The sequence below is a fragment of the Sciurus vulgaris genome, assembly GCF_902686455.1.
Source record: "Sciurus vulgaris genome assembly, chromosome: X".
NCBI classification, from domain to species: Eukaryota; Metazoa; Chordata; class Mammalia; order Rodentia; family Sciuridae; genus Sciurus; species Sciurus vulgaris.
The window spans coordinates 33,431,288-33,456,637 of NC_136471.1; the positions used below are offsets into that span (position 1 = coordinate 33,431,288).

Here is a 25,350-nt window from a genome sequence, read left to right on the forward strand (position 1 = left end):
TTGCAATTCAAATTATCTAACTGTCTCCTTAGGGAAAAAAAAAAAAACTGGCAATAACCCACATAACACCACATAACAAATTAGTTTGTTTTTCCCAAATCAGTTCAAATTTATGCTCTGCTCCACCCCTGATAACATGGGAGTATAAGCCCAAATAATTCAAGTTGAATCTACTGACCTCCATGTTTCTCTGAAATTCTAAATTCTGACATTTGTCCTCTTCAACCTTGAAAATAAAAACATGAGTTTCCAATATTTAATAACACATTTTGTATCTTTCAGTCATTTCTTACAAACCTCCCTTATATTCCATTAAAAGAGGATCAGGTACATTGAAAAAAGTTTGGTCTTTTAAATATGTAGTGCTAGGTCAATTACATATCCATGCAGGAAAAAAAGAATTTTGATCCCTAACTCACACTATTTGCAAGATTAATTACAAACATTTTGCAGCTCACCAGGCACAGTGGCATGTGCCTGTAATCACAGTGACTCAGAAGACTGAGATAGAAGTATCACAAGTTCAAGGCCAGCCTCAGTAACTTAGAGAGAACTTAAGCAACTTAGCAAGATCCTTTCTTAAAATAAAAAAAAAATCAATATGCACAACTGAATATACCAATAAAAAATGAAAAGAAAAGGGCTGGGGATGTAGCTCACTGGTAAAGCACCCTTGGTTCAATCCCCAGTACATCCCCCCAAAAGCTAAATAGCAAATATATTGCAGATATAATATGCAAAGTAATATAAATGAAACACATAAATATAATGAGCTTTTAGATGAGCAACAGAACATTTTCATAACATTTCGTAAACAGTACTAAAAACCCCCACATTAATCATGAGTAGAAAATTCCTATAAAGTGATCTATATTAAAACTAAAAACTACCATTCATCAAATGATACCCTATTTGGGAAATAAACAGGCAATGCATAGAAGGAGAAAACATATTTGCAATTTCTGACAGAGGACTTGTATAAAGTTTCTCTCCACAAATTAATAAGAAAAAAATGCAACTTGATAGAAAAATTGGCAAAAGTCTTAAATAAGCACTTCACAAGAGGATATACAAACTACCAATAAACATATGAAAAACTTATCAACATAACTGGTGATCAGGGAGATGCAAACTGAATCCACAGATAACAATACACAACACCTACTAGATGCTATCAGGTATTAGTTAAGGCCTAATCATCTAGGAGTCTCAATATCTGCTTAATAGTGTAAATTGGCACAATGATTTGGCAAAACTATTATTATCTACTACAGACAATAATATGTAACCTTATAACCCATATATGCCTATACATAAAAGAAATGTATACATACGTGCACCAAGAGACAAGTATGCAAATGCTCATGAAACACTATTCATCATAACCTAAATGGGAAACTATCCAAGTCAATGAGAGAACAGATAAATAAAATGTGGTATATTCATAAAATGGAATGCGTAGAATGGGAATGACTCATCCACAATTATGGGAAACAATACTGGAGAGTTTCATAAACATAATGCTGAGTGAAAGAAGGCAGACACGCAAAAAAGTACATTCAGTATGATTCCATTTATAAAAAGTATTAAAAAGTAGCAATAAATCAAATCTATGGAATTAGAAATCCAGATAGTAGTTGCTGTTTGGGAGAGTAGCAACCAAGAGGGGTCATGAGGAGGTTCTGGGGGACTGGTTACATGGGTGAAAAATCATTTGTGAAAACCATGTATGAAAAATCATTGAACTCTATGTTTTAGTTTGTAAATTTTTTCTATAGTGTATTATACATCAATAAAAAGTTGGAGGTTTTTGCATGTGTGTGGTGCTGGGGATGGAACTCAGGGTCTTACACATGCTAGGCAAGCTCTCTACCACTGAGCTATACCCCCAGCCAGATAAAAAATTTTGAGAGACACTAGTCCCCCTTGTTGAGAATATAAGGTACAAAAACTGACTAGGTAGAATAAAAGAAAGTCTAATGCACAATTCTTCCCCACATAATGTAAGTCACTTACTATCTGATATAAAGAGAATAGTTAGTTCATTCAATGTAAGTTTTTCAAAAGTGGACTGAAAATTCAATGCATGAAAGTCTGTTACATAGTTTAGCCAACTTCTATCAAAGAGATGTTTAAACATGGAACAAAGACCAGAACACAGTCATTAATTTGGGCATTCAGCGTCATTCACTAAGTATTTCTTGCCAGCATGTATGAAGAGATGAAAGGTCAATAGAATGATGAAGGACCATCTTTTCAAACTTTCATACAAGGGCATAAAAGAAAAGTTCAGGGGCTACTGTGTCCCATTACTGGCCATTTGGAACCACAGGCCTGCTAGGAATCACAAGTGTCAACTACCACTTGAGGCATCAGGTTGTAGACTGATGTCCTTCTTCCCCCAACCATCTCACAAATATGTAAATTCTAAAGTCAGCAAATCATTCTGTGAGTTTAAGACTCTAGCTCTTGTTCAAATGTAAATTCCCTTGCATAGTTTATCAGTTAATTAGATACCTTTCAGAGGAGAAAATCAAGGGCACAGAGTACCAAGAAGATGATTTGCAGGGGTGCAGGGAGGGGCGGTTAAAAAAAAGTTGTTCTGGGCTGGGGAGTTAGCTCAGCTGGTAGAGTGCTTGCCTTGCAAGCACAAGGCCCTGAGTTGTTCCTTATTTCATGATTGTGTCATGAGCTACCTCTAACTGCACAGTACTCTTGTGATGGTACCAGTACGTGTTCCAGCTCACATCCCTTCTTAATATAACACCAGGCAAAAAAATAGTTCCTGAATGTTACAAAAAGAAAAAAATATATAACCAAAACAGTTCAAAATCAGTGAGCACACAAAGAAATGATGAAATTCTAGAGAGGAAGCAGCTGGTGAACATCTGCTAGGAGAGAGAATATCAAGCTCAAGTGTATAAACGGAGAGAATTCCAGAGACACTATAGTTCTGACAATAGGTAGATAACTTCCATAATCTATGTGTTTTCTTTAGTTTGTAAGTTAGCAAAAAAAAATAATTTAAATCAATAAGATTTCATTAAATGATTATTATGCACATGGTGGTACACTAAGTATTCTCAGGCAAAGTTTAATACATGGAGACCAATCAATCTTTGAGTACTTACTGACTTATTAGCCATGTAGACTAGCAAGTTACTAAGCCTCTCTGAACCTTTAGTTTCTCAAAATTATGTAGGTTACAATAGTACCTATTTCACAAATTGTTATAAGCTACTATATAAAAAATGCGTAGAGGGCTGAGGATGTGGCCTTCAGTGGTAAAGCACTTGATGAGCATGCATGAGGCTTTGGGTTCAATCCCCAGTACTACCAAAAAAAAATGCACACAGAAGAGTATCTTTGTGGCATATTCTAAACACCTAATAAGTGATGTCTATTACTATTACAAGTAAATATTGAGGTGGTTTCCAGTGGTTAAGAATATAAGCTTGCAATCCCAAAGAACCAAAGGCTAAATGTTTTCTCTGATATGCAGATGCTAATTCACAATAAGTGGAAGAGTGGGGGTACAATAGTGGTATTTTGGACTAGCGAGAAGGGAGTGAAGGGAGGGGAGGGGGCATGGGGGTAGGAACGATAATAGATTGAACTGGACATTATTACCCTATGTGCATATATGATCACACAATCTGTGTAACTATACCATGTACGACCAGACAAATGAGAAATTATATTCCATTTATGTGTGATGTGTCAAAAGGCATTCTACTGTCATGTATAACTAATTAGAACAAATTACAAAAAGAATACAAGAACACATCTTTGCTTAAATCTTGAATCTACCACTTACTAGAAATATGATCTTAGGAATGATTAAGTTTCCTCACTTATAAAACAGAGACCCAATAACAGGACCTAGATCCTCAGAGTTATTGTGAACTCTAAACTACATGATTCAGATACAGTACTTACAAATATACCTAGTACACAGTGATCATTCAGTACACGTTAGCTACTATTAGAAGCAAGAACGGCACAAAGCAGACACCATCTGACTCCTACAGTATTTATATTTTTAGTAAAAAGGAATACATGTGATCATGTTTTAAATATCAGGACATAACTGGGGGACAAATGTGTTAATACAAGTAGCATGTGTCTCAGGATTTTACACAGTAAAAGATTGGAGTAATCAAGACTATTTCAGCCTTCTGATAAACTGCTTTGTTGTAAATCTATGCATCACACCCCTCCCCACATGCAAGTCCTTTGCTTTTTGCCTTTTGGGGTATTTCATGAGGACACCGTGGATTCTGGTAGTAATAATGACTATATTTCAGCAGCCAGATTTCATTTGCAAATTCCCAGAATTCTAATCTGCTGTGGACCTGGTTGCTCCCTGTGGAGTTACAGCCTGTCAACACTGGCTTATTTTAGTAAGCATTTTGAAAGATCCATGATGAGCTTAAACAACTGCACTAAGGAATTTACCCACGTGCAAGATGCTGGGCTCCTTTAAAAACCAGTATGAAACATTTTGCATCTAACTTCTAGAACCCAAATACACAAAGGACCCAGGCAGGTAGCAAACAAGTGAGTGGTGTAGTCCCTGTGGTCTTGAGGTGCCACCTTATGGAAATACATTCATAGGGTAGCCTGATTTTAAATCTGGGCCAAAAGTTGCAATTTAGTAAACAAAGAGACAAACCAGTCCCTACTTTGTGATCCAATCAGAAATGTATAAGGACCTACTTTGTGACCTATTCTTTTTTATTTGGGGGGTATCCGGGATTGAACTCAGGGGCACTTGATCACTGAATTACATCCCCAGCCCTATTTTGTATTCTATTTAGAGACAGGGTCTCACTGAGTTGCTTAGCATCTGGCCATTACTGAGGCTGGATTTGAACTCATGATCCTCCTGCCTTAGCCTCCTGAGCCACTAAGATTAAAAGTGTGTGTACCAGCTACTTTGTGACTTCTATATAAATATAATAATGGTGCTAATGCCCTGAGGTATACTACATTCTGGTCAAGGTCCCACAGAGATCTCGAATTAGTATGTACTGCATTTGATTCTGAACGACACAACCATACATAACCCAACAAATATTGACTAGTCAAATTTGATTATTTTCCTTGCACAAATGCCAAGAAAATGGAATGGCATTATCAGAGCCTCCAAATATCTAGGCTACCTAATTTTTACCTATTTCTATGATACCTTTTCCTACTTTATTTTGGCCACACCAGTCTCCTTTTTGTTTTCTTATACATGTCAAGCTCATTCTTGCCTCTGACTTTGTATTTGCTACCCCCTCTAACCCTAGATCTTCATATAGTTAGTTCCTGCTCAGCATTTTGGTTTCATCTCAAAGGTGATTACTTGGGATAATTTCCCTATCTAATATACCCTCAGTTATAACTGCTCACTACACTCCATCACCCCACTTTATTATTTTTTTCATAGCACTCATGGTCTGAAATTAGCCTGCTCATTTACATACTTATTCTCTAGAATGTAAGGTTCATGAAGATAAAAAATTTGTCAGGTTTGCTGCCTTATCGCTAGTACATAAAAGTGCCCGACACATGGTAAACACTTAATAAAAATTTGTCAAACAAACAAATCAATGAATGGCTTGAACCTAGTAGCCAATACTACCATAAACCCTCCAACCTTCCATGATGCCCTGTTTCAGACAAAAAGTCTATCACCATCATCATCATCTGGTGACAAATGTAAGACCTACATTTCATTGATATTTCAATGTAAGACATTCAAATGAAAGAAAAATATCTAAAGAAAAACAACCATCTAAAGGAAAACTTACATAGAAAGTATCATGTGTCTCGGCTTGGCTGTTATTGACTTCTACTTCATAAGATAAGCATGGGCTAATAAAATTCTGTGGATTCTCCCACTGCACATATAAGGCACCATTTTGAAAGAAGAGATTTTTAATATGTGGAGGATCAGGTTTCACTGAAAGAGAGAAGAAAGCAAATTAGCTTCCAAAGTTGATTTGATTATATACATATATTCATGGACAATATATGGTTAAGGAAGATTCACAAAGTTAAATCAAAATAGGGGTGATGCTTTTAATGACTTTACATGATCAAATATATAGTTTTACAATTTCTGATTAGCCACAATTAATTGAAGAAGTTTATTTAAAACTGCCTAGTAAAACGGAATTAAGGAAAATCTTTGGGTGTGTCTGGTAAATGTCACAAACTCCGACCTGCATCTGGTTTGAACATGACCAGGTTTTAATCAGGACATATATATGGCTTCAACATAGAGAATAAGTAAAAATGCTTGGATCCAAATGTGCTCCCACCTCATAGGCAACAAAGTTTTAGGTCCAAGAGTCTTCCCTAGCCAATCAAGGACCAGAGTTAAATCCACTAGTCTCCATAACAAGCCAAAATATGGATGAATCTTGAGGACATTAAGCTAAGTGAAATAAATTAAACACAAAAGATGTATACTGTATAATTCCATTCATATGAGGTATCTAAAGTAGTCAAATTCAAAGAAACAGAAAAAACTTGTTGTTAAGGTTTTAGGGGAGAGGAATCAATGTTTAGTAGGCATAATTTCAGTTTTGCAGGATGAAAAAGTTCAAGAGAGCTGTTTCACAACAATGTGAATATAGTTAACACTAACTAAACACTTAAAATGATTACAATAGTAAATTTAATGTTATTTGATTACATTATAAAATAAAGTTCTTTTTTAAAAAGGCCTTAGCCTGGGTTGGACACCATGGTGCATGCCTGTAATCCCAGAACTTGGGAGGCTGAGGCAGGAGGATCACGAGTTCAAAGTCAACCTCAGCAACTTAGCAAGGCTCTATCTCTAAGTAAAATATAAAAAAGGGCTAAGGATGTGGCTCAGGGGTTAATCACACCTGGGTTCAATCCCCAGTACCAAAAAAATAAAATAAAATAAAGCATTAGCCAAGTCACTTTACTTTTGCAGAAGTCAGGTATTTGTTAAGACCATGTCACAGAATATAATGAATAATTAACAGAAAAAAACTTGTATATGTCATAGTCTGACTGAAAGGATTATTCTTTATGTCACCATTACTTCCAGGAAGAAGAACAGCAAAATAAGTCTTAGAAAGTCCATTTAGGATAATCCACCAAATGGGGGGGGGGGGGGGACTTTGCTTTAGGCTACACCACTTGGCAAACTACCCCAGCCTCACTCCCATCACCTACTGACCAGGTTGCCTTTGGTCCCCTACTCGAATTTATTCTTGTGACTATCTGTAGGGGTGGGAAGCAGTGTTCTGCTCACAGACTTGGGAGCCTTTGTCAAATGATGGCTTCTTACCTATGAATCATCCATACACCATTTAGTCAGACTTGGAGCTCCCTGCTAGGGTACTAGGAACAAATTAACCAGTATGTGGATGCTATTTTGCTATAGAGAGTCACAAAACACTTGTTATACACCTTATATCATTGGAACCTAATAACAATTCTTTGAGGTCAAAAAGAACTGAATACGCCATGTCATAGATAAAAAAAATACTTATAAAAGGTGTATATGCCTGTCTAGGGTAGAGGAGTTGGGACCTCAACCAGATATTTTCAAACAGATATTTTGTGTTCAAATCTTTCTGATAGGCAAATACTCAGCTAGTATACCCAGACACTGCTATCCTGGTTGTTCTGATTGATTAGTGCCTGTGCCATAGAAAGTGTTAAATATTTTTGCAAGTTCAATGCCAGTCTTGGACTGGGGATATAGTTCAGTGGTAGAACATTTGCCTAGTACGCATGAAGTCCTGGGTTTCCCTAGTGTCAAAAAAAATTTTTTTTTGTATATTAATCCTAATATTACCACCCTCAATCTAAGCTTTTTCTAACCAAGAGATAGATTATTCTGAAACTATCTGATCATATGAGCACCATCTTCTCAAATATCACTAGTGAAAAGAGAAAAGGTCCTAGAGTCAAACAGACCTGGGTTCCAATATTGGTTCTACAACTAATTGCGCTAAGTTTCCGTGTACTCCTAAGTAAACAAAAATAATGCATCTGGCACATGAGCTCTTAATAAATAGAATTTCCAAGCTTGCTTCATCAAAGAATATCAAGAAAGGTCTACATTAGTGTAGTCTCTTGTTTCAAGAAGACCTTAAAACCAAAATTATCGTTATTTTTATTATTTTTATTGATTGTTCAAAAGATATAGCACACTTTTACCCATAGTCATTGAGGATTTTTAAAACTTACCACGGGAAGTTAGAGGCACTATATTGAAGGATGGCCTAATTTTTCCGGCATTATCTTTGACCATTATTTGGACACTGTGTTGTTCAGAACTGGAATCCTTCACTTTAGTCAGATCAAAGGAACAACCAATGTGTTCACCTTCTCTATAGATGTTTTCACATTGAAGAATTTTCCCCAGGCTGCTGTGCCTACAAGACAAGAGACAACCTTCTGCATTATTTTGAACAAAGTATTCAAGAAACAAAGGTAGAATTTTTAATGATTAAAGATGTCCATGAAAAGCAATATTTGCAATAAGGCGAGATAGTGTTCTTTCAACTCTATTTCATAATATGGCTCATTTCATGCTCTAAGAAAAAAGGCTGTTCTTTGATAGACGTTTGTATAGAAAATAGCTGTGGAAGCTATGGGAGTCCTGGCATTCCTCTTCTGCATGAATGAAGATATTCTGAAGCCAGGATGAGAAGTAGTTTTATGCCTCTTGAAAATGTGGATAAGCTGAAACCCATCGTTCCCCTCGAGTCCCTTCTGCCTGCTCATTCCTTTATTTTCTGGCTTGTTCATACTCACATTCTTCTCTATTTCTGACTCCCTCCTCCATTCAACTCCAGTTTATCACTACCATCCTTCCACTATAATTTCTATTATGGGGATTCCTATTCCTGACCTCTCACCCTGAGGTAGTCCCAGATTCTAACTGCCCGGATGTGAGGGCGATCTGGCTGTGACATCTGTCACCCCATTGATCACCAGGGTTGATTCGGCTGATCTGGCTGGCTAGGCGGGTGTCCCCTTCCTCCCTCACGGCTCCATGTGCGTCCCTCCCGAAGCTGCGCGCTTGGTCGAAGAGGACAACCTTCCCCAATAGAGGAGGACCATTCTTCGGTCAAGAGTATACGAGTAGCCGCGCTCCCCTGCTAGAACCTCCAGATTCTAGCTGCCCCATCCGAGTGTTCTACTCTTGCCTTACAGTCTCTGGTCAGTGCAGCATGTACTCTCTTCCCCGTCAAACTGCCTTTTCCAACTTTCCCATTTCCATCATTCTGAGCTCATTTTCTCTAGGTTCCTTATATACTTTGAAATCACCCTTTTTTTCTCATTTCCCTATATTCTATCACCAAATTTTGCTTGCAAAGCTTCTTGGATTCTTGTCTTCTGTGACACTCTCATTGCCCACACCCTGATTCATAATCTCACTGCCTCAGGCTTCATGACTTCCCCAGATTGACCTCCCTGACCTTCATCATTAGTGTCCTTCCATTGCTGCCAGATCAACATTCCAGAACACAATGGCTTTTTAAGTGCCCTACTCCACAATGTGGCTTTAAGTGCCTTCAATAAATAGTACTGCTGGTATCTTATTTCCCACTTCACCTCTACGCATACCTTCCCTAATGATCATTAGCACCTAGCATAGTGCAGGGAGAAAAGATGCACTCATTACACATTTTAGTGTAGGAACTATTTTTTTTTTTAGTAATTAGCAGAAGACACAGAATCAGGCTTTCTATCTTTAGCCACAATAGGAGCTGTGCCAACATTCTGCAGAAAAGGAAGGCAATTTTTTAAAAATGAAAGAAGAGTAAAGAGTCCCAAGCCCTTGGTCTGTTACCTCAAAATCATCTGTAGTTATACAGTTATTTAGCTAGTTTTGATCCTGGGGATGGAACCCAGGGCCTCCAGCATGCTAGACAAGTGCTCTACCATTGAGCTACATCCCTGGCCCATGTAGTTATTTAAAATGCTGATTCCTCAAACCCTCTCTCAGAGAATCTGACTTAGAAGGGGATCACCTGGGCCTAAGAATCAGGCATTCCAACAAAAATTCTCCAGGGAGTTCTCCTGCAAATCCTTTTGTAAAATTCAGATCTCATATATTTACTCCTACAAAGACTGTGTAAAGTCTTCAACATAGAGAATGTTCTTATCCTTCAAGAGATAGTACAAGACTTTTTCTCCAAGTCGTAGGTCCCTATAGTTTATGAAAGAAAACAATGTTTTAAAAATTAAGTTATTGTCATGGCTAGTTCTTAGATCAGACCATCCTGGAATGTTTCCCACCCACAACCAGAAACAGAAACTAAAGACATTTTTCTTACATAACTAGAGAAAATTATGCACAAAATTATTTTTAATAATGAAAGGAACTCCTCTAATAAGCAGTCTTTTAAATCCTTTTTTCATTTTTGTACCCTGAGTATTTGGACCCCAGATGTAAAATTTTAAAACAATTTTGTTGTAACTTAGAAAAATAATAAAAGGGAAAATACTGGTTTTGATTAGACAACTTTTCTGAACTTTTCATGAAAGACTAGATGATAAACTAAGATAGCAAGTGCTTTCCGTGGAAATAAACACACAGAATTCCTCTGCAGAATCCACTGCAGACATGAGGGATAAATGGATAAACTAGAGATTATTTTCCAACCCTGAGGATGATTAATGTGGTAAGAAATTCCCTAAAACTTATTGCCCTGATTAGTCTGTAGCTATTCAGGTCCTTTGAATGCCAGACTATCTCTGTAAGGACATAAGTCATTACCCTAGAGTTTCAAAGATCTATTTTGAATTTTTAAAAAATGACTCCACATCTTCTAATTGAAGATTAGGGAAAATAGTCTTTGGCAGTATATGTGATGTGATTTACACAGGTACCTACACCATTTCTGGGTGCTTGTTAATGAGCACTATCTTGACTCCCTTGCTTTTGTGATCTTGTTTGGGAAAGAATCTATCTAGGGAAGACCAGGGGAAGAAGAAGTAAAGGATTGGTACCAAATCTCCAAGATCAGAGAAGGGGCCAGCGCTGTGCAATGACTCAATCTGTAAGGGACTGGATAAATAACACACACCAATAATGACAGCTATTGGGGCTCAGTGCTTAATCTATACTGACCAGCAGTTAGTCATGGCTCTGAACACTTTTCATACAATAACATCCCTCATCAACCTTAAGAAGTTGGAACTATTATCACTACCTCCATTTTACAGATTATAAAACTCAGGATCAGAAAGAAGGGGCTTGCCCCAAATCATCTTGATAGTAAGGAAGTGAGCCATGATTTGAATACAAGCAGTTTGGCTCCAGAAAGAAAAAGTTAAGGGTAGTGGGGTCAGAGGATAAAGAACCTTTACCAACAATGTTCTAAAGAACTTTGTGAGATCATGGAAATGTTCCATATCTGTGCTGCCCAATACAAGAACCACTGTGAAACTGGCTAGTGAGATTGGGCAACTGAAGTTTTAATTTAATTTTATTTGATTTAAATTTTCATGTAAATAGCCACAAGTAGCTAACAGTTCCTGTGTTGAATAGCACACAATGTATACTATGGAAAAAAAAAACCCTACTGATGAACAGGTCTGGGAATGTATGTGATAGGAAGTAGGATCTTTCATACCTACCCCACTTGGGTGTCAATGAACTACCACTCTCTTGAGCCACCTTCTATTATTGTATATATAGACTGTACCCTGCAAAAAGGCATCAACTGAGGGCTGAAAGTCAGCCCAAGTCCTGTCTACTACCAGCTTTGGCAAAGAACCCACATAAGCATAGAGGAAGGAGAATGCTTTTTCAAATTGGTGAGTCCAGTTTTTTCTAATTCATTCATTCAGAGAAGACACTCAGCACAATTTGAGACTTAGTTTGTGCTAGTATATTCTCAACACACTTCCCTATTTTTGTCTTATCAGAACCCCCAAGGATTAAGCCATCCACCTGCAGTGCTACCCAATTCTACTAGCTATGTTACTTTTCCACAGTCTGTCAAAGAATGAGACATGATTTTAAGACTTCTTTCCTTCCCCTTATATAGATACAGACTATTTAAAGGTTTCCCTGTGGTTTTATCTATAATTCCTCCAGGGACTGCAAGAGGGGTTAAATAGCATAATAAACACAGGATGCTACCAACTCCTAGACATTGTTAAAAATCTGTAGTAGGGCTAGGGTTGTGGCTCAGTGGTAGAGCAGTTGCCTGGTATGTGTGAGGCACTGGGTTTGATTCTCAGCACCACATATAAATAAATAAAAAATCAAGGTCCATCAACTTAAATAAATAACACATAATTTTAAAAGTCTGTAGTAACAAGCTTCTCCCTATACTTCACTGCAATGTCAAAAGAACCAGGCCAGTGCTTCTTTTTTATTGTTGTTCTTTTTAGATATATATGATGGTAGAGCACATTTGGACATATTATACATAAATGGAGTATAACATTCTAATTAGGATCCCATTTTTGTGGTGTACACGATGTGGAGATTCACTGTGGTGTTTTCATATGTGAACACAGGAAGGTTCTGTCCAATTCATTCTACTGTCTTTCCTATTCCCATCGCACTCCCTTCCCGTCATTGCCCTTTGGCCTCATCCAATGAACTTCTATTCTCTCCTCCCCCACCCTCTCTGTGTGTCAGCATCAGCATATCAGTGAGTACATTCACAGGCCAGAACTTCTTAGACTTAGTTCTTTGGCCTCTTTACCAGCCAACCTTCAGGTCTATTTACTCCATCCTTTTCTCTTTTGATTCCCATACTATAATACTTCTGAGTCACTTACACTTTCTAAGTTCTTCCCCCAACCCTGAATGTTCTTTAGCTCTGGATCCTACCAAACATTCACAAGTGATTTATAGAATATCTACCATGTGTCAGGCACTGGGGGAAGCAAGACACAACCTCTGTTTTCAAAGGAGATTGCAGCCTGGGGCAGGCTATCACCAAGAAAACAGGAAATGACAATACAATGTGCTGAGCGCTATGACATACAAAAGTACAAGGTGCCGTGGGACATGAGGAAAGGGCATGTATCTAGACTTAAGAGGTCAAGGAAAGCTTTCTGGAGAGGAAATGGTGTCTGAGCTGAGATGAGGAAAAATGGGAGGCATTATGGGAAAGGGCAAAATATGGGTGACAAAAGAACAGAATGTTTTCACTATTCTGTGTGAATAATCTGTTTGAATTCCACTCTTCTGAGTGCTTGAAGTGTTAGTCTGAGGAAATGAAAGATGTTCAGTGTGAGCTGGATGGTAGGCTGCAAGAGGACAGGGGATGAGACCTGGGCTAGGTAGGTTGACAGGGGCCAGGTCATAAACACCATTGTCTGTCCTGTTCAAGAATTTGGATTTTATCTCAAAGACACCAAGGAGCCATAAAGGGTTTTAAGGAAAGGAGAAATGAGCAGCACAGGAGGCTGAGGCAGGATGATCACAAGTTCAAAGCCAACCTCAGCAACTTGGTAAGACCCTGTCTCCGAATAAAAATAAAAAAGGGCCAGGGATGACACTTAGTGGCAAAGCACCCCTGGGTTAAACCTCCAGAAAGAACCACACAATCCCAGTGCCATCTGGTTTCACCTGCAATGAGTCTCAATTTTGCTGGGAGGACCCTTCTATAAGACATGTCAGTAAATTTGACTTTGGAGGTTTTCATTCTAAAAGTCATGAGGTTTGAAGAGGTATAAATGTTTAACATGATTTAAACATTACACACTCTGTCCATGTATTGAAGTCTCACATGAGTGATACATAAATATGTATAATTTTTATGTATCAGTTAAAATAAATTTAAACAAAAATTTTGGGGGGTTTTGCATTCTATAGCCATGAGTATTTTAATATACCAAAAATACTTTTTGTCAGGTCATAAAGCAAAGTGGACACACCAGGATGGTTTTCTTTTTCTTTTTCTTTCTTTTCTATGGTGCTGGGGATCAAACTCAGGGCTTCATGCAAGTGCTCTGTCACTTAACCCCACCCCCAGCTCAACACTCTAGGATGAAAGTGCTTATTTGGTAGCTGCAGATCTCCTTGACATAGTCCTCTACAACCTGTTCTTTCAGAAACATTTTAACAAAAATAGTGAGAGGAACAAGTTCACATACAAGGTAGAGTGTCAAGGCTGGATCCTCCCTTCTCCGCCTGCTATCAAACCAACTCAATATTCCCATTTCTGAAGGGAGAAAGGGATAGTGGGAGGGTAGACAATAGGTATCAAGACACAGGGGACAGGAAAGCAGTTCTAATATTCTAGAGTGCAACAGGGCCACAATAGTCCACAATTACTTGTACATTTCAAAATAAATAGAGAAGAGTTTAAAGGTTCCCAAAACATAGAAATGATAATATCTGAGATGAAAATGTTAATCACCCTGATTGGATTATTACACATTGTATACATGTATCAAATTACAATATTTGATCCCATATATATGTACAAATATTATATGTTGATTAAAAAATAATTGAAGCATCCAGGATATTTTCAGGGCCTTTAGAAAGAGTAAATAAATCTGCTTTAAAAAAATTCTCCATCCCTCAGAACACTCTTCCCATGGGCCAAGCTCTAACAAACTCTCCCATCTGTCTGGTCTATCTCCCATTTGAAGCCTCCCAGCCCCTGCCATCACCTCCCACTCCACCCTAGCTTCCTACAAGAATCCTTGGGCTGGGGAGATAGCTCAGTCAGTAGAGTGCTTGCCTTGCAAGCACAAGATCCTGGGTTTGATCCCCAGCACCGTAAAAAAAAAAAAATCCTTCAGTGCCTCAGCAACAGACTCTATCATACACTGGCTTAGAGTGACAAAGGTAACTGTGCTGGACACTATCTCCCCCTATTTTAGGCTTTTGGAACCAAGGGACAAGTTTCTTGTCTGCTACCCATTCAATGCTCTCCCCACAATGTGGGCTAAATAAAGGTTTACTGAATTGAGTTAGATTGCTGGCAGCAATGTAATATGGTCCACCTGCTCTAGATAATACTTTGGCGGTTGTTAAATAAAACTCAACATGCAATTACCATATGACTCTGTAATTTACACTCCAGTATTTGTTTAAGAGAAATAAAAAGTCATGCACACATAAAAACCTATATGTAAATATTTATAGAAGCTTAATTTGTAATAGCAACAAACTGGAAACAACTGAAATGCCCTTCAGTGAATATAAATAAACAGGTGCATCCAGTCAGGCATGGTGGTGCACAACTGTGACTCCCTAGCAACTCAGGATGCTGAGGCAGAGGATCACAACTTTGAGGCCAGCTTCAGCAACTTAGCGAGATCCTCAGCAACTTAGTGAAATTTTCTCAAAATAAAAACTAAAAAGGAGGTCTGGGGATATAGCTCAGTTGGTAGGGTGCTTGCCTCACATGCACAAGGCCCTGGGTTCCAACCCCAGCACCAAAAAAAAAAAAAAAAAAAAAAAAAAAAAAAAAAAAAACTAAAAAGGGCTAGGGATTTACCTCAGTGGTAAAGTACCCCTGGATTCAATCCTCAGTATACAAAAAATTAAAAACAAAAATTAAGTACATCCATATCATGAAATACCACTTAGCAATGAAAAGGAATAAACTCTTGATATATATAACAACTTGCGTGAAGTTTAAAGGCATTCTGTGTGTATAAAAAAGGGCCATTTTTAACTGGTATGCACTGTAGGATTCCCTTCCAGTAACACTGTTGAACAAACTATATACATAACAACTTGCATGAGGTTTAAGGGCATTTGTGTGTAAAAAAAAGATGGCCAGTTTTAAGTGGTATGCACTACAGGACTCCATTCCAGTAACATTATTGAAATGACAAAATTATAGAGATGGAAGATAGATTATTAGATGCCAGTGGTGAGAGAGAGAATATTTGGGGGAGAGAAATGCAGAGAAGAGGGGGTGCAGAAGGCAAGTATGGCTATAAAAGGGCAACTCAAGGCATCTGGTAGCAATGGAACCATTCTATACTTCCAATGTAATAAAACTGCATGTGAGCACACACAAGCACATGTAAAACTGGTGAACTGTGAATAAGGGTGTGGATTATATCAATGCCAATTTTCTAGTTTTGATATTGCATTATAGTTACCCAAGAGGTTATTAATGAGAAAAACTGGGTGAAAAGTACATGAGCTCTCTCTCTCATTCACTCATACACACACACACACACACACACACACACACACACACACGGCAGCACCCTATGGATCTATAGTTAAAAATAGAAAGGTCTTTTTTTACTTTTCACTTTTTAAAATTTTTTATTTTTTTAATTTTTATGACTGCAATTTGATTCACTGTACACAAATGGGGTACAACTTTTCATTTCTATGGCTGTGCATGATGTAGATTCATACCATTTGTGTAATCATACATGTACACAGGGTAATGATGTCTCATTCCACCAGCTTTCATACCTCCGCCCCCTCCTCCCTCTCATTTCCCTCTACATAATCTAAAGTTCCTCCATTCTTCTCTTATCCCCCATCCCCCACCTCCATTATGTATCATCATTCACTTAACAGGGAAAACACATGTTTTTAATAATGTCAAGAAAAATAGAGCCTTCATTAAACAGTTAAACATAGTTAGCATATAGTTCAGCAATTCTACTCATAGGTACTCCTACAGTGAAAACATATGTCCACATAAATAATTGTGCATGAATTTTTATAGCAACATTATTCACAATAGCCAATAGCAAAAAATGACCAAATGTCCATCAAATGATGAACAGATAAAGAAAATGTAGTGTATCCCTACAATGGCACATTATTTAGCAATACATACTCTGATACATCCTACAACACAAATGAACCTTGTAAACATTGTGGTTTTTTTTTTTTTTGCAGTGCTGGGGATCGAACCCAGGGTCTTGTGCTTGCAAGGCAAGCGCTCTACCGACTGAGCTATCTCCCCAGTCCCCTAAACATTGTGCCTAGTGAAAGAAGCCAGTCTCAAAGGCCCCCACACTATATGATTCCATTTGTATTAAACGTACAGAATAGACAAATCTATGGAGACAGAAAATAGCTGGGTAGTTGCCAGGGGCTAGGAGGGATAAGAAGAAAGGGAGTTGAGCACTGATAGAATAGGTTTCTTTGAAGTAATGAAAGTGTTTTAAAATTGATTATGGTGATGAATATACAGCTATGTGAACATACAAGAAAGTTTTTTTTAAGAAGACGCCCTGGACTGGGGTTGTGGCTCAGTGGTAGAGCACTCACGTAGCACATGTGAGGCCCTGGGTTCGATCCTCAGCACCACATAAAAATAAAATAAAGGAATTGTGTCCACCTACAACTAAAAATATATATAAAAAATCTAAAGACTAAAGTAGACACCAAAGCAGACGCATTTTCCACCGAAGCAAAGTGCCCTCCCTCTTGCCTTTGTAGAAAATAATAGAATATTCCTCTTTTTAAACTAGGTTAAATCCAAAGGCTCCCTACACAATCACAATCATTCCTCCAATAACTTTACTACACATACATACTCACCAATAGTAAAGAGTATAGTTAGTGTCAGGACTTGTCTTTCTTCCAGGAAGCCATGAGCACTTCATGTAGCTCAAGTTGTGCCAAACACATTGGAGCTCAGTTACAGCAGACTCAGGATCACCTAGAATAACCAGGTAAGAGTTTAGGACCCTTATTGCCAATGGCTCCATGGCATGGTGAATGGTGGAGGGTGTTTCAGTCTACTTTATCAGAAAGCTAATCCCTAATCTCTCATCCCATTTTACCTAGAAGTCACCAAGATGGCAAAAACACAAATCTAATTTGCTTGTAACCTTCTTTATCACCTCCTGACACAATACAATTTTGTTATGTCTGGGGACCCTAACTCTTCTACCTTTACTGGAGAGAGAGGCTTAAAGGTCAAATAATATTTCAATCATAGGAAATGAATATTCACAAATGAATACAGAAATACAAACAACCTTTATTTATTTATTTTGGTGCTGAGGATGGAACCCAGGGTCTTATGCATGCTAAGCACATGCTCTACCACTGAGTTACATCCCCAGTTCCAGTCCCTGTATTGAAAAACACTTTACTAAGGTACAGTATACCTTCCTGTCTTTTGATCAATACTATTTTAAAAAGTAAACAATATTCCTCCTGAAATAGTTCTAAGTAGATAAACATAAACTTTAATAGTAACTTATTTTGTGTTATGCCTTTAGGAGCCCAAAAATCTTTCTGAACTGAAATCCCTATCTTTAATAAGTTATTTTAGTTAAGGTGGCATTTCTCTAAATTCAATGCCTCTTTTTAAAGTATAAACCTGTAGCCAAGCATGGTGGTACATGCCTGTAATCCCAGCAACTCAGGATGTTAAGGCAGGAGGATCACATGTTCAAGGCCAGCCTCAGCAACTTAGCAAGACCTTGTCTCTAAATAAAATACAAAAAAGACCTGAGGATAAGTCTCAGTGGTTAAGCAACCCTGAGTTCAATTGCCAGTACTGAAAATAAGTAAATAAACCTGTATCCCTCAATGATCCTTGAAGGGGCACTGCACCAAGCTCTCATCAACCATATTATGTCATAATATAACTTCTCAGATTATTAAACTCCTAAAGAAATGAGAACAGAGCAGGTAAATTATCTTAAACCATGCTCCCAATCTCTTGGCAGTCTTGAATTTTATAATTTTATGAACAGTATTTCATAGGTTTTAATCAGCGCAAGGAAGGTAGGGCATGTGGTGCTAAGGTATGGAGGTGAAAAATAGGTCCCTGCCCTACTCAACCAAGGGACAACATAATATTAAGAAATAACATGTGGCGGGGCATGGTGGTGCATACATATAATCCCAGTTGCTTAGGAGGCTTAGGTAGGAGGATCACAAGTTCAAGGCCAGAGTCTCTCTGGAAATAAAAAAATAAAAAGGGCTGGAGATGTGGCTCAGTGGTTAAGTTCCCCTGAGTTCAATCCCAGGGAAGAAAGGAAGAGGGGAAAGAAAGAGAAGAAAAATGAAGGAAAGGGAAGGGAGATAGATGGAGGGAGACCGGGAAGAAAGAAATGAAGGAAGGAAGGAAGGAAAGAAGGAAGGAAGTATGAACATGTATACAGCATTTCTTCTTGCCAGGGATCATTCTAAGCATCTCATATATATTGACTTAGATAATCCTCTCAATAATCTCAAGAGGTAGTTACCACCATCATGCCCGTCTTATAGATGAGAAAACTGAGGTGTACAGGGGCTAAGGAATCTGCCTAAGATCATACTTTTTCTGTGATTAGTGACAGTTAGGATTTAAACCTAAGACAGCTAGTATCTCATAACCCTGCTCTTATCAGTACACACTATATTCTGTATGCAACATATGAGCTAGAAGGACGTTGGATGATGTGAGATTGGGGGACAATGATCAACCTCATTACTTGTCAGTTTTTCCCAGTGCTAGTCATGTACTGAAGCTAGGCCAACATGCTTATTTCCCTTTTTTAACATTCTTCCCCAAATACATCTTGTATACTTATTTTCCATATATCAGAATAAAATAGTATTTTGGTTTTAACAAAAGCACTGGACCTGAAATCTGAAGATCTAGAGCAAGTCACTCAGTTGTCTTCTTCCTTATAAAACAGATCAGGGTAATAAAACATGGTATACTCACTTCACAAGGTAAGCTAATGAGGCTCAATTTAGGGAAGTGGGTGTGTGTGTGTGTCCATTTTTCCAATTTATAAAGCACTAGAACTAATAGACATTATTACTCAAACTGTCTTGAGCACACTGAAGAAAAAGACAAACTTGGATTTACCATTGTGTTGTCAGCACCTAGTACACTCTCTGGCCCTTATTAGATGCAGTAAAAGTTTGAAAATTGAATGAATCAATGACCAATAAACACAAGTACATATAGCATTTGGATTTAATCCCTAAACACCAAGAGAGAGTGTTTTTCCAGTTGTTACCTTCAGGGGGGGAAATGCACTTTTCCACCAAAACACTGGGCTTCTCACTTTCATTGGTGCTACACTGGGACCCCACTTGCAGACAAATCCTCTCATTTAGGGGCACTTCCTTTGAACGATGAGTTTCTGGAGCAATTATCTGAGGTTAGAAAGTTTAAAAAGGTATTGCTTGAGCAAACACACAAAAATGCACTTAAAAACTTTAACATTAGTATGCCCAAATTTTTTTTAAATGGTAAGTTGTCGTCAAACACTGTGGATGAATGATCCCCAATTGAAAGTACTTTTGTTCTCTTACCATCCCTGAGGACATTTAGTAATGTCTGGGGACATCCATAACTTACTAGCAGCTAGAGGATAAAGGTTAAGGAAGATGCTAAATATCCTGCAAAAAACAGGATAGCCTTCCCTCCTATAACAAATAATCCTGCACCAAATGTAAGCTGTGCCACCACTGACAAACACTGGTGTGGATTAAAGAAAATTTCCCACATTTTAAAACTGTCAACATCATGAAATGTATCTACAAACATACCATGCTAACGCATCAGCTGTCAAAAACCACTTTACAGGAAACACAATATGATTATCAAAATTCAATTTCAAGCAGATGTACTATACCATTAAGATCAAGGTAAAAAAAGGATTGCTTTAAGAATCTGGTAATTGTTGTTATCTCTGGGGACTGAAAGTCAAATGAACACTTCTCATTAAACACTTTTCTGTACTGTTTGATTATTCTGACTATCCTCCATATGCATATAAATTTAAAGAGTCACTATGTGCACTGAGTACATACACTCTTATTCTAAAAAGTGGATGAGATTTGTGGAGCCACAAAAGTCAACTTATAGACATCTTAAAGACACAAATCACCAATTCAGTTATTATGACTTAGAATAATGAAATTAAAGGGCTCTCTGGAAAATTAACATTTCCAAAGGTGACAGAGTTGGAATAATTAAGAATGGAGCTGCTTTCAATCAGAGCTTCAAGGAGAGTACTTCCTGTTTTGTAACAGTGTCTGACTCAAGTTTCAGATAATATTTCCTTTTAAAATGTGCTGATGATCATGAAGGGGAAAACTGGTCATAGTTAGCTCTATCTACTACCCCAAACAGCTATTCTGACATTTCACATGCTTGATGCCAGCTAAGCATGAGGGCAACTGTGAGATACCTCCAAAACCTGGATGTAAGAATACCTGCTAAGAAGTATTCAACAATGAATAAACCATAGCAAAGACACGAAAAAAATCCCTTTACAGAAACAGAAGAGTTCTTAGGCCAGGTCAAGACAGCACTATGAACAGGGAAGTTGGTCCAGTTGGAAAAAGAAATATCTTTGAGCAAAATTCTGGCTGAGAGAAAAGAGGGGGGACTTAGCTACATGGACATTGAGTATCCAGCAAAGCTCTGCTTACCCTCAGTGGGGCCTCAAGCTATTCTTAGCAAAGTACATTTTCACAACAAATTCCTGATTCCTTGCCAAGAAACCTACTTATCATTTGGCTTCCCATATAGGCTCTGCCTACTAGGATGGAACACACCAGTTATGCTGACAGGAGTCTTTCTAGAATGCATCATCATTTTAGTTTTCACAGCAAAGTAAGACATTGCCCCTTAAGAGATCAATGTGTGCTAAGGAAATGAGGTTTCTGGGCCTGTGAAGCTGAAGACCACCTCCCAGCATCACGTTAAGGCAGCAGGAAGCTTTGCATGAAAATTTCACTAAACTCACAATTGTACTGAACACAAGTCCTATCTACCCCTAAATGAGTCACACTGGCCTAAGGATCCTTGATAATTCTTGTTTGGAATCTGTATTTGCCTTTTGAGGACACCAGGGGAAAACATACCATCAGCTATCATAAATTAGAACTGGGGTGAGCTCAGTGGTAAAGTACTTGCCTAGCATGTGTGAAGCCCTGGGTTCCAGCTACAGACCACAAAAAATCAATTTTCCACAAATTTAAAACACCAATAAACTAGAATCATCATGAAAAAATTTCAGTTCTCTTATCATATTAGATATTGTTTCAGTTAGAGGGATGAGGACCTTTATTACACAGAGATTTTTATTATAATGGAATTTAAAAATTTTTAAATGCTTTAGTACCTAAATCTGAATCTTATCTTTTAGGCACATGAATAATAAGATAATGTAGAAACAGGACACTGGGAGGAAATATTTTTTAAATAATATTTTTTAAAGTATTTGAGAGTTCAAGGTAAACAATGTTAAATTGGTTCAAACAATGTAGGAACTGTGGCTGGGCACTGTGGTGCACACCTGTAATCTCAGCCACTCAGGAGGCTGAGGCATGAGGATGGCAAGTTCAAGGCCAGTCTGGGCAACTCAGCAAGAACCTGTCTCAAAATAAAAATAAAAATAAAAAGGCCTGGAGGTGTAGTTCGGTGTAAAGCACCCCTGAGTTCAATCCCTAGTACTGCCAAAAGAAAATAGGAACTCTGATTATTAATGATTGCCAAGTCAGGCATATCTCTATCACACGAAGGACTAGATTCCTCCCATCAGATCTTGATGAGATATGTGTGATGGCTCCCATGTGACTTTCGGCTTTGGTGAATCATTCTACTGGTAGCTGCTATATTATTCTCCACCCCTCAGGGAATCCGGCATCCTTTGAAAATGTATCAACAGTCCTGAATTTATTTATCTGGACCAATGTTCACTTGGTTGGATTGTACCTTCCCAACTCCAAAATTCCTTTCCCAGAAGGAAATGGAGTCAGCTTCAGCTTCTGCCTCTCTAGATGCCTGGACAGAAGGGACTTTTGATTAATTCACCCAGTGGGACTTGCCTATCTCTTGATGATGAAAGATAACTAAAATCTGATACTAGATCCTTCTACTTTTCAGATTGGGGAATTAATAGACATTGACTGATGAGCCTACCATCTGAAGATTGAAAATGACCTCCAGAGTTTATCTCATTTAGCAACTTGGGACCACTGGACACTGCATAAGTCCACTAACATGTACAAACCATCATAATGACAGTGTTTCAATGTTTCAAAGGTATACACATCCCATTTTTACCTATGATATTAATGGTGTATCCAAAGGAAAGAAAGAAGGGAGGGGGCTGAGGAGATAGCTCAGTCGGTAGAGTGCTTGCCTTGTAAGCACAAGGCCCTGGGTTTGATCCCCAGCACCGCAAAAAAAAAAAAAAAAAAAGAAAGAAAGAACGGAGGAAAATCACTCCTGCCACTTATTTTCAGCTTTAGCATAGTAAACTCCAACAAGTCAAGACAGGAAATTCACCATCACTGATTGGAAAGAATAATCTACATTTATCAGAACTGCAGGATTGATAAATATTAACCCTTAAATGGCTAAAATAACAAGAAGGCCTCAGGCAGAGGTTACCCTTTATGGTCTCCATCTGGTCTCTTCAGGGGCAAAATAGAGGGAACAAAAAAATTAAATGATAATCTTAGGCTGAATTATATAATACTGACAACATTCAAACATTTTTATGCTATACTAGTGGCAATTTTGTGCATTTCAACCTAACAACATTAATAATAATAGCTAACAATTACTTGAGCACAAACTGTCAGGTACATGGCAAATCTCTTTTCCTTTAATGCACATGAAATCCTCGGTCCCACCCCAGATTTTAAAAACAAAGAAATGGAGACTCAGAGAGGTTAAGTGACTTATCCAAGGTCACACAGCTTGAGAGGAGAAGAGACAAATTTTCAAACCCAATTCTATTTAATTGCACTGTGTCTTAAGGTTTAGACTTTCAAGTCTAAATTTCTCTAAGTACACTGAAGACTTAGCTTAGTTTCTGGGCTAGAATATCGGCATATTTACCCGACTGATCCTTGACAAGTTAGTGAAAAGGGACCTGACTCTCCTCAGAGTTTCACTTAGATACTTATGTGACCATGGGATTCACATGCAAACGCACTTAAAATCCTTTGCTACCAAAAATAAGCACTAAGACTTCAAATACATAAGACTCTTCCTTAGGAAGAGGAAGAAGCCAGTAGTATGTAAAGGGGAACTTGAGTTTCACTCCTGGAACTTCTATTAGAGGACCTCTTCTAAAATGCAAATACTGCCAGGCATGGTGGCCCACACCATGAAATCCCATAGGCACTGGAGGCTAAGATGGGGATCACAATTTCAAGACCAGCCTCAGCAACTTAGCAAGGCTCTAAGCAACTTAGTGAAGCTCTAAGCAACTTAGCAAGACCTTGATTCAAACCGGGGGCTGGGGGCGGGGAGCAGTGGTTGGGGATAAGTCTCAGTAGTAAAGTACCTCTGGGTTCAATATCCAGTTCAAAAAAATATAAAACAAACAGAAAGCAATTTCTAATCAGGTGAGATGGCTGCATGTATCTCAAAATAAAATAAAAAGGGCTGGGGAAAGTACTCCTGGGTTCAATCCAATCAATCAATCACAACTACTTCTGACAAGCCTCAATTAATACCTAAGCCATAATTAATACCTCAGCAGAGAAGGAAGAGGAAAGCAAATTTCCCTCTGGAAAGTTCCCTGTTCCAACATCACTATTCAACTTTCATATACATTATTTCCTACATGCCAGCAAGCCAGGGAAGTGAGTAGAGTCCCATTTAACACACCAGGATACTAAGGCTTAGAGAGGTTAAGTCACTTACCAGTTAAGTCAGTTAAGACTAGTGTGCCAACTAAATCTAGTTTGACTTTTCCCACCACCAAAATTTTCCCACCATATATATGCATACTGAAAGAAGATATAAAGATATTACAGTTGAAAAGATTATCATAAAGACCCTGAAATTATCCAATGCTGTTAATACTCATTTACTTAAATTAGTTGAATACATTTGACTAAAAAGTTTCCTTCATTTTTCCTCAGGCATCAGGAAACGTTCTCCTCAAACCCACCTACTACTGACATCTTAGTTTTTCACTTTCTTTATGGCCACTTACTTTAGACCAGAAAGTTCTTGCACATCTATCTGTACAAGATGTTAAATGTGAAAGTTCCTTGAAAACTGAAAGTGTTACATAGATGCAAGTTGACACAGCTACAGGTAAGAACAAACTTTAATAATAACATAAATATTTTTTAAATGTTCACTTCCGTCAATAGCTGGTTCAACCCCTATTGAAATTTGGATACAACCCAAAATAGAATTCCCAGTTTGAAGTAAGATTAGAATTCTGACTTATTCTTGGTTCCCAAAACATAGTGTTCACTTTACCTCAACAATGCAGTATGTTCCAGAAAACTTACCTTGTCCTGTTTGTCACCAAAATGACTAAAATACCTTAGACTACAATTTGGACTGGCTCCCTCAGGAGGATTCCATGTCCATATTACTGTGCAGAGGTTTTCAACAGAGACACTCAAATTCGTCACAGGTGGCTGAGTTGCTGTTCAAAACAAGCACACAAAAG

General features: G+C 38.0%; 1 protein-coding gene across 1 annotated transcript in view; it reads right to left on the bottom strand.

Annotated features, from left to right (window-relative positions):
* The window catches only part of IL13RA1 (interleukin 13 receptor subunit alpha 1), a 62,073-nt gene that overhangs the window by 27,584 nt on the left and 9,139 nt on the right, over positions 1 to 25,350 (bottom strand). The window contains exons 2-7 of the mRNA XM_079123406.1: positions 25,187 to 25,326; positions 19,927 to 20,065; positions 17,498 to 17,618; positions 8,227 to 8,414; positions 5,802 to 5,953; positions 179 to 226 (exon numbers count right to left, since the gene is read on the bottom strand). Of these exons, the coding sequence (XP_078979532.1) occupies positions 179 to 226; positions 5,802 to 5,953; positions 8,227 to 8,414; positions 17,498 to 17,618; positions 19,927 to 20,065; positions 25,187 to 25,326 (788 nt within the window). The remainder of the gene's footprint in view (positions 1 to 178; positions 227 to 5,801; positions 5,954 to 8,226; positions 8,415 to 17,497; positions 17,619 to 19,926; positions 20,066 to 25,186; positions 25,327 to 25,350) is intronic.